Source organism: Salmo salar, chromosome 13, assembly GCF_965601325.2.
Source record: "Salmo salar chromosome 13, fSalSal1, whole genome shotgun sequence".
Taxonomy (NCBI): domain Eukaryota; kingdom Metazoa; phylum Chordata; class Actinopteri; order Salmoniformes; family Salmonidae; genus Salmo; species Salmo salar.
This window is the reverse complement of record NC_138303.1, coordinates 85,402,286-85,412,912: the sequence shown is the minus strand read 5'-3', so window position 1 is coordinate 85,412,912 and position 10,627 is coordinate 85,402,286. Positions and strand designations below refer to the sequence as shown.

At 42.5% G+C, this 10,627-nt stretch overlaps 1 protein-coding gene across 3 annotated transcripts; it reads left to right on the top strand.

The window, feature by feature from the left end:
- The first annotated feature begins 6,036 nt into the window (after nucleotides 1-6,036).
- On the top strand, nucleotides 6,037-9,935 carry LOC106567855 (rho-related GTP-binding protein RhoG). Of its 3 annotated transcripts, none has more exons than XM_014137674.3 (2): nucleotides 6,037-6,138; nucleotides 6,840-9,935. In XM_014137674.3, the coding sequence occupies exon 2, from the start codon at nucleotides 6,872-6,874 to the stop codon at nucleotides 7,445-7,447; it is 576 nt and encodes a 191-aa protein (XP_013993149.1). In that variant the 5' UTR covers nucleotides 6,037-6,138; nucleotides 6,840-6,871; the 3' UTR covers nucleotides 7,448-9,935. The 3 variants fall into 3 exon arrangements, with proteins under 3 accessions (XP_013993149.1, XP_013993150.1, XP_013993148.1); XM_014137675.3 differs by having other exon boundaries at nucleotides 6,047-6,133; XM_014137673.3 differs by having other exon boundaries at nucleotides 6,071-6,208.
- Nucleotides 9,936-10,627: the final 692 nt, after the last annotated feature.

Genomic DNA, 10,627 nt, shown 5'->3' with positions numbered 1-10,627 from the left:
TCGAAAATTTGGATGTGATTCAGCAATTTCTCTCATTATGTCAATCACTCAATTAGCTGAAAATTAGCCATGTCAAATCTTTGATTGGTAGTTAGTCTAGCCAGCTATCTAAACTTGTAGTAATCATGGCCGAATGCTGACGGGGCACGCAGGGCATGCGCCCAGGAGCCCTGACCTCCAGCGGGCCCCCATTGATTTTGTTAGTCATTCTCACTCCCATGTCATTTTAACATGGCATAAGTCATGAATTGTTTTTTGAGTTGTAGGAATTTAGAGGAAGAACTTTGCAGGTGTTTCTGATTAATAAACAATGCCGTGCTGGTGGGTGGTAACATTCAAATAAAACTGCCCTGAAAAGAAACGTAGACTGAAAAGTATTAGAATGTCATATCATAGGTGTAACACACGGCATTGGCACGGATAATATCCAAAGTTACCACGTCGGATTTCCCACTTCAATCCCAAATATATCATACTTTGACTAAAACAATGACTTATTGACTTAAATCATTTTGCAACATCATGGGCAAACTATGGACATTGTCTTTCAGCTGAAGAAAAAAAGTTAATTCTCTCTTGTAGGCATTTAAAACTGCAAAGAAATGTCTCCACCCCATGGCAAAATGTGTAGAATTGCAGGAAATAAGCTGTAAAACTGCAAAAGTTTTCTCTCTGCTCCATCGCAAAATGAGTAGAATTGCATTCAAATTGTTATAAAATTGCAAAATCTTTCTCTCTGCCCCATGGAAAAATATGTAGAATTGCAGGAAATTTACTTAAAAAACGTAAATGTTTATCTCCGCTGTCAAGAGAGGGGCCACTTAAATGATTTGCCGCGAGATGGGGGGGCCCCCAACAAAATCTTGCTTTGGGCCCCTGAAAGGTTAGAGCCGGCCTCGACTCTTAAAACAGTCCTGCTTGGGACTCTCAGAAAGGAAATAATAATGTCTGTCCCCTCTAAGGAAGCCATTAGGAAAGACCTAACCCTGCTGTCCTTTGCCCTCAAGCTGAGCCATGTGGGTCCAGCCTCCAGTTCAGTGACACACTTAGGATGTTATGAGTGCTTCATGACCAGTTGCTGACATAGTTCTCACATGCTTAAAACAGAAAAGAAGCAGCATTATACAGTCATGGTCATAAATATTGGCACCCTTGCACTTTTCAAGTAACTCACAATTTTCCCAAAAAATAAGTTGAAATTGACCAAAGAATTTGGTCTCCACAATTCTTTATTTCACTGTTAATATTACAGAACCTTTGTTTTTGATTCAGAACTTAATATATCCATTTAATTCAGAAAATAAACAGAAATTGCATTGACAAAATGATTGACACCCTAGACTTAATTTGGTAGCACAGCCTTTGGTCAAAATAACTGCAATCAAGCCCTTCCTACAGCCATCGATGAGCTTCCTTCACTGTACTGGAAGTTTGGCCCACTCCTCTTGTCCAAACTGCTCCAGTTCTCCCAGATTTTAAGGGTGCCTTCTCCCAATTGCTGTTTTCAGATCTCTCCACAAGTTTTCAATGGGATTAAGTGCTGGCCACTTCAGAATAGTCCAGGATTTTGCCTTTAACATTCCTGAGTCCTTTTTGAAGTATGTTTGGGGTCATTATCCTGCTGGAAGATCCATGACCTTTGACGGAGACCCAGCGTTCTGACACTGGGTCCGACATTGCGCTCCAAAATGCCTTGGTATTCTCCTGGTTTCATGATGCCATGCACACGTTCAAGGCACCCAGTGCCAGAGGCAGCAAAGCAACCCTAAAAAACATCCCCAAACCTCCATGTTTGACTGTAGGGATGGTGTTCTTTTCATTGAAGGCTTCATTTTGTTTTCTGTAAACATAGAGATGGTGTGCTTTACCAGAAATCTCTAATTTGGTCTCATCTGTCCATATGACATTCTCCCGGAAGGATTTTGAAATGTTCAGATGTGTTTTAGCAAATTGCAGTCGGGCTTTCTTAAGTCTCTCTCTCAGCAGTGGGGTCCTCCTGGGTGTCCTACCATATAACCCCATTTCATTGAGTTGGTGATGGATGGTGCGAGTTAACTGTCATAACTTGTGTCTGAAGGTCACCTTGAATCTGTGTGGCAGTTGATTGAGGTGCTTTCTCCACCATTCAAACAATCATTTGCTGCAATCTTCCATCAAGTTTTCTCTTGCCGACACGTCCAAGGAGGTTGGCTACAGTGCCATGGGCCTTAAACTTCTTGATAACATTACGTACGGTGGAAACAGGAACATCACAGTCTCTATAGATAGAATTGTAGCCTTGAGATTGTCCATGCTTGGCTACAATCTTGTGTCTGACCTCATATAATTATTTTCTCCATGCTCATTGCGGCACACATAGGCACGCAAAACAAGAGAATGAGTCCTTTCCTCTGTTAAAGCTGGTTGAATTAGTTATTTTTATATTGTAGGCACCTGCAACTCACCATATGTGAGTTCAATTCCAAAGTAAAGGAGCGTCACCTGCTTGAAATCAAATTATTTCAAACTACTTCTAGAAGGTGCCAATAACATTGTTCGTGTCGTTTTAGGATTTCTTTGTGTAATAAGCTAACATTTGGTATGTTATCCAGATTTTTTTGTTTTGTTTTGTTCAACTGCAAACCAAAGACATACGTGGATACCAAAATGTATTTTTTTATTTCAACAGCTGCATTATTTGAAAAAAGTGCAAGGGTGCCAATATTTTTGGCCACAACTGTAACAGTTTTTGCATGTTTTAGGGGTTTCCCCAGCTCAAAAACAGATGTAAAGTAATCAATTATGTGGATTGGTTGGTTGGTTGGTTTATTGAGCCATTCCTTCATCTATTCATTCACTCATTCTTTCATTCACTCATTCAGTCCATTGTAAATAACAATGTTAGGTCCCTTTACAGACTAATCTCACCTTTTGCGGTTCTCTCTCACCCATCAGACTGTCTGTGGATGTGGTGCATGGGCATCTGTCTCAGCTGCACAGCAGACTAACTGCATTAGAGATAAGAATTCAGACTGAACCTGCTCTCCAACAGCAAATCAAATCCCTTCTCTAGGTAAGTGCTTCCTGTAAAATAATTTATAATACCTCAAAATAAGGCCGCAAGACTGCCATTTCAAATGTTTCAGAAATAACTTTATATTGTAAGTAATTTGTGAGTAATTTGATTGGAATTTGGACTAACAATCGTAAGTTATGAAAGGTAGTTTGCAAGACTTTTGTTGTGGTCTGTTGTTAGAGCACTGAGGGGAGGCTGGAGGAGGCAGAGGTGGAAGCTCTACTGCAGGCCCAACAGGACCTGGTGGACTTCTGTGAGGATGATGTCACGTTCAAGCTGGAGGAGGCCTGCAGCATCTTTAACTCCTTCAACGTTCACTTTCAGACATCTTTAGAAGTCAGCAACTAAGCAGCATCTGTTTGAGTTCAACCATATTTTCACTTCTCCCATTGATATGAATTAATATTATTTAGCTACGATAATGCATGTGTGCTGGTTGGCAAGACCTCCATTGATGCACTTTTATTTGCCCTAAATGATTATTCTAATTTGATTACACTTCTGATTGTGTTTCAGTAGAATGCAAAGAGGGAGCTTCAGGAACAGAAGCGAGCAGAGGGGGGAAGATGGAGAGGGACCGGGACAGGACAGGGAGATGTCGCTCCATAGCCACCTGTTCATCACTGGAGGTGGGACCACCACCCCAGACAAAGCCTCAGCAGACTGTGGCTGCTCCCCCCTCTGACCCCATCAACAGTATGCCAGCCCAGCCTGCCCAGGAGACCACACCTCCGGTGGACAGCCCACAGTCGCCTCTGGAGAGTGCCCACTGCTGCTCACAGTTGAGTGACAAGCAGGAGCAGGACAGAGCGGCAGCATCCCAGGTCCACAGAGCGGCAGCATTCCAGGTCCAAGGGGATAACATGCAAGCAAAAAGTTGTGTACACCAGCTTCTGGGCTGCAGAGAAAAACTCTGCCCAGGAGCAGGGCGTCCACACCCTCTGCTAGCCCCACTTCCACCCTTTCCTCTACTGCCTCTACCATCCCCACTTCCACAGCCTCTGCCATCCCCAAAATGCAGGGCAGGTCAGAGGCATTCTCCACATGGTCCTCACTTCTCCCTACATTTACATTTTACATTTAAGTCATTTAGCAGACGCTCTTATCCAGAGCGACTTACAAATTGGTGCATTCACCTTATGATATCCAGTGGAACAACCACTTTACAATAGTGCATCTAAATCTTTTAAGGGGGGGGTTAGAAGGATTACTTTATCCTATCCTAGGTATTCCTTAAAGAGGTGGGGTTTCAGGTGTCTCCGGAAGGTGGTGATTGACTCCGCTGTCCTGGCGTCGTGAGGGAGCTTGTTCCACCATTGGGGTGCCAGAGCAGCGAACAGTTTTGACTGGGCTGAGCGGGAACTGTGCTTCCTCAGAGGTAGGGGGGCCAGCAGGCCAGAGGTGGATGAACGCAGTGCCCTTGTTTGGGTGTAGGGCCTGATCAGAGCCTGAAGGTATGGAGGTGCCGTTCCCTTCACAGCTCCGTAGGCAATCACCATGGTCTTGTAGCGGATGCGAGCTTCAACTGGAAGCCAGTGGAGAGAGCGGAGGAGCGGGGTGACGTGAGAGAACTATCTGAGAGAATCCTTCTCAGGGACTCAATGCGTTCCCCAACTCCATCCACCTCCAGAGATCATACAGAGTTCAGACAGGAAGGGATTGTTAGGGAGACAATGATTTCTCTGAATGAGCAGACAAAAAAAAGAACACACTTCGTCGACTACTAGAAAAAGACAAACCAAAGGATAAGGAGAAGATAAAGGAGCAGGAAAGAGAGATGGCTAGAGAAGGAGAGGGAGAGATCATGGGAGGGCGTGAGAGGGGAGAGGGAAAGAGAGAAGGTAAAGCATAAGGAAGAGAAGAAAAGAGGGAAAGAGGTAGGTCAATGAGAAAGAGAAGGACATGGAGAGGAAGATGGCAAATTATAATGAGAGAGAAAAGGCAGAGGAGAAGAAGCAGATAAAAACGAAGCTAAAGTGGTGGGAGATGGAAGTCAAAGTGTAGCCAGTGATGGAGTCAGCTCTGTGTGTGTCCAAGCGGCTGCCCCTGCACCCTGACTGTCATACCTCTATACCCTGCCGTGCCCTTCAGAGCTCTGTGTCCACCAGTGCCAAGCTCATACACTGTGCTGTCATTGCTGCTGCGGCTGTGAATAAGGACAGGGGCAGCCAGTCCACATTACCAAAAACCCCAGTTAAAAAGCTGCCTGGCCCCAGGTCGAAGCTCCCAACTCCCCTATCCATGTGGAAGTGAGGCCGCCCACACCCACTCAGTCTGTGACCCAGACGTACATAAAAACCCTCAGATCTAATATGAACAGATTCCAATTGGGATTCAAGAAAATTATTTGTAATATCACACTTCCTTGGCTTTAGCTGAGTAGGCTACCCTAAATTATGTTGATCTGAGGTGAGAACTGTGGTGAAATTTTGAAAGTAGAATATTATATTACTATGCTAGACATATTATTCAAGGTAATGAAATAATTGGAAATGTTTGCTCATCACTATCTGTATGCTGTTTTTTATTCAGCTAATTTAATAGATGCATCTATTTTTATAATGATTTACTACTGAAAGTGTGATTAATATTATGAGGTAGGTAATAAAAGAACACCCAATGGGTCTGGTGAATTTACCTATAATAATAAAATGTTGCAAAATAAAGGAAAAATGATGTATGGATGAGGTGGTATATTCAACAAGATGTTTGAATATGGAGTGAATGGATGAGGAGGGGATGAACAGAGAAGGATCTGGTCAGGAATAAGACCCACTTTGATGGGGTTTGTGTGCTTGTAGGTGACTTGATTAATTGAAAATGCATTGAAAGTTTCTATATTTCGTACCTTGTATTCATGCTAGTTCCAACTCTACACAAAACAATACAACTACGAAAATGTAATTTGGTCTGTTATCTGTGTGGCTTTTGTTAAATAACTGACTCCTCCACTGTACACAGACTGTACTGTAGCAGCTAGCTACTACAACAACCAGAACACAATACAATTTGGGCAAGAATCCCCGGATGAAATACTTGTTACAACAACGAAAAGAGGAGGGCGCGAGACAAGAAGTGGTGGGGTAATTTATCAAAATAACCTGACTTTCAGCTCAGTTAATGGAACATTTCAACTTCCCTACTAAATTCATCGTGAGTTGTGTTCTTAATTTAGCCTGGTTACAGATTATTTCTAACAAGTTATTCTTATTCTTGGCCAATTTTACAACCCAGCGTTTAGTTTAGCGTGTAGCTGTGGCTAACGCTAGCTAAAGTTCATAGCTAGCTAACGTTATCTAGCTACGGAAACAAGCGCGTGCTAGGTGGCTAGTTAGATAACTTTGATCCAACTAGCTTGCTATCTGGTTTTCCTGCTGTCCTTCCTGTACACAACCATTTTCATTTCATTCAATTATACTATTGTGTTTGTCTACTTAGCTCGCAAAGTAAATAGTATAACTTTCTTCTAGCTAACGATAAATAAAGTGAACTAGCTATCTTGTTTGCTAACGAAGTAGCTAGCTGAGCAAGTAACTTTAGTTAGGTAACGTTAATATTTGGCTATCATATTTGTTGCATGCATTTAGCTATATTCTTGCGAATGTTCTAGTTACGTGTTTTTATCTTACTGTGTGTTGGTAAACCATCTCTGCCTCTTTACATTGAGGACCACATTGAAAATAAGTGTTGAAAAACACTTTGTTTTATCCTCTGAGTTCACTGTCAGAACTTATGGTCATATTTCTTCCCTTTCTTGACTCACTCTCATTGCCCCTTGTTTCAGGCACCCTAGTCGCCAGTGTGGCTGAGGGAAGCATGCAGACCATAAAGTGTGTGGTGGTGGGTGATGGCGCTGTGGGTAAGACTTGCCTGCTCATCTCCTACACGACCAACGCCTTCCCAGAGGAGTACATCCCCACCGTGTTCGACAACTACAGCGCCCAGATAAGTGTGGACGGCCGCGCCATCAGCCTCAACCTGTGGGACACGGCAGGCCAGGAGGAATATGACCGCCTGCGCACCCTCTCCTACCCCCAGACCAACGTCTTCATCATCTGCTTCTCCATCGGCAGCCCCTCCTCTCATGCCAACGTACGGCACAAGTGGCACCCAGAAGTATCCCACCACTGCCCCGGAGTTCCAGTGCTGCTGGTGGGCACCAAGCAGGATCTGCGTGGAGATACGGAAGCGGTAAAGAAGTTGAAGGAGCACGGCCTGACCCCCACCACCCAACAGCAGGGCAATGCCTTAGCCAAGCAGATTGGTGCTGTCAAATACCTGGAGTGCTCAGCTCTGATGCAGGAAGGTGTGAGGGAGGTGTTCGCAGAGGCTGTGCGAGCTGTGCTCTACCCCGTTACCAAGAAGAATGACAAGAAGTGTGTTCTGTTATAACTTTGTGCCTAGACTGCAGGGGGACTGGGGGAAGAGACTCAAATGATTGGCTAGGCCATTTTGGCTCCCAATAGGCCTTCCACGTTCTAACCCTCACCAATGTTAGCTTTGCCTGGCTTCTATATTAATTGATTGTCAAGAGGTCCTCTCAACTAAGATATGGTTTTAATTGATGCCATCAACCTTCCTATGGATTTTTTTTGTACCTCTGAAATCAAAAACCAAAATGAAGATGCCAAGGGATTTCGATGGTCTTCTCAGCTGCCTTAAGTGTCATGTTACAGCTACATGTTTAAGAAGATTACATCTGCTTTGCTTTTCTCCTTCATCAGGCCAGTCTTATGTGTTGGATGTTTTCTGTTAACTTTGCCCTTGTTTTCATCTGATGTGAATCACAGGAATTTTGTGTCAATCAATATCTACCATGTTAAACATTTTGTTAATCCCCTGTGCCATTATAGTTATTGTCTTATTGCATTAGAGCTGTCAATAAGATATACAGTTTGCATCTAACGTGGCTCATAACACGGGGTCGCAGGACATCTGCTGAACTAGCCTTACTGGAATGAGACAAGCAAGGGTGGGTGTATGTATGACACTGTTACCCCAAACACAGGCACTCTGATTAGATCAGTCTGTCTCCTATTGCTCTTTCAGTTACTCACACTCCTCTCTCTCTTACTCTGTAAAGCCATGAGCTTGCCATTGCACACAATGCTTTCTTGTTAAAACAAAGTCCTGATTGTCTCAGATTGAATACAGATTTGGATGTCCGTGTCTGCTAGGTAAACAGATCCCAAAGATGGATCTTCCATTTGTATCGCTGTTCTTGGAAGAAGTTGGGAAGCAATAATTTTATGAGTGATTGAGACCACTCCCCCCAAAAGTCAAACTTCTGTCTGCTTACCTGCTTATGTGTAATCAACTCTTTCTTTTTTTTGTCTGAAGTCAAACAGAAACCACAAGGCAAATACATTCCATGTTATATTGTCACAGAAATCTATGTGCTGATTAATGCTACACATTAGGATGTCATAAAAATCCTGTACTGTTTAGCGTTACCTCCCTCATGTAGGTACGTATGTGTTTTGAAGGTACCAGATGTCAGCAGTGATGCTACTCATTTGTGGCTAACTGTGTTAACTTATCTAGGCGTAATGGCAAGTATGTATGACTAATCGCCGGGCTGCAACCCTAACAGTTACTAATGTTGCATGGGCTGCATGAACATGTTTGTGGGGTAGTGTTGTGGAAAGGTATATGCCTCTGCTGCAGGGCAGATGCCTGCCTGAGGAGAGTGCCTACATATTTTATCCAAACCACTCTAGCAGGATTCTTTCAGTGCCTGATGGTTATTATTGGTATGACTAGTTCTGTCGTTTGCCTCGTGCCTTTGGTGATGTCATATGGGGTCTGTGCACCTTATGTCTTTAAGGGCCACAGGGTCAGCTGGTTGAATTGAATATAAAGTATTGCATTTGATGGACACCTGTTTTATAAGTCATAGTAAATCTGCTGACTGGATGATACATGTGGTGGAAACCTACAGAGTCTAACATTTGAGAACTAAAGTTGCACCTCCTCTGTGTGGAAGTCTTTGTCTTCTCAAACAGATGGATTGCCCCCCACCACTACCCGATTAATAAATGGGTTCTGGTGGAATGTCATAGGTTTCTTAACAGGTAACCTGCCATGACATGTATAACAGGTGATAAAGGTTAAATTAAGAAGTGCAATTTTGTTAACTTTTTTTTTATACGCCATACATATTCCCTTGTATCTTTGCAGCTCAATGCCATTCTGTACTGCAGACTAAAGATGCTTGGTTTGGTATTTATGATCCAAAAGTGACATTTGGCATTGGATAATTTATAATCCATTTAATTCCAGATGCAAGTGGTCTTTACCTATTATGTGTAAACACTCAACTTGATTATATATTTTGATTTAATCCTTTTTTACAATGAGAAGTCTGTGTGTACTTTACAATACATAATATTTTAGATAAATGATTATGTAGTAACACATGCATTACCTTTACAAATTACTTTGATAACAATTTCTTAAAATTAGATTTTTACGCTTATATAATTACGGCAATGTAAAAGAATGGGCAACTAATTTCTTCAATCTATTGTGTCGTCAGAGCAGGCATCAAGGAAACATCACCTAAGTAAACATTTTTTGGGGAGTTTCTCTGCTATACTTACAAATCACTGAAAGGCTGGGTCCTGTGTGGTACAGTGAACCCAAACCATATATTTGGTATTCCCCAGACTTGCCCTGCTGCACACAGCCTTAAATTGCTGAAAACTCAAGTTCAGCCTTTTTTAATCTCCTTTAGCTGAAAGGGATGACTTGGCCTTGAAGGAGTGTATGGTCGTATGTGGTTTTTGATTTGTGTGTTAAAAAGTCATTTTAACTGCAACACACTTGAATAACAATTCTGTTGAAAATATCAGTCATGCCAAATAAATTCAAAAGTTTACATTTGTGTTTCTCAACTTTGTACATGTCTTCCATTGTATATTTGAGGCACTATTGAATGATGAAGACCTCAACACAAAAACGGATTAAATATTAGACTGTATGCTTGTATAAACTGGAGGAATATTCAACACCTCCATTGACAGCCAGCGAGGGGAAGTCACCCCTCGCTGGCTCCCCCCCAAAAAACACTTTCTATATACTCTGAGACAAGCGCCTAGATTTGGTTTTACAGTTTGCTCACATACCACAACAAAGGACAGAGAGAGCAGCTGCAGCATTCACATTGAACACTCTTACATCATACTTTGCTGTGACAACACTGTGCACAAACATTTCATTGTCACTGTGCTTGGTGTAGCTCCTGTGTAGTTCAGTTGGTAGAGTATGGTGCTTGCGAAGCCTGGGTTGTGGGTTTGATTCCCATGAGGGACCAGTATGAAAATATATGCACACACTACTGTAAGTCGCTCTACTGATAAAAGTGGCTGCTAAAATGTAAATGCATGGCCTGTGCTGAAGCATGGATGACGGCTCTTGACCTGGTGGTGGGCACATAGATGTGTAGTGGGAACCATATAATGAATTATATTTCAATGGTTGGGAACATATTGACTATATTCTAATTTCCAGTGTTGGTGGAGCTACTATGAAAATGTAGTTTACCAAGCTACCAATTACTTCACTCTGAAA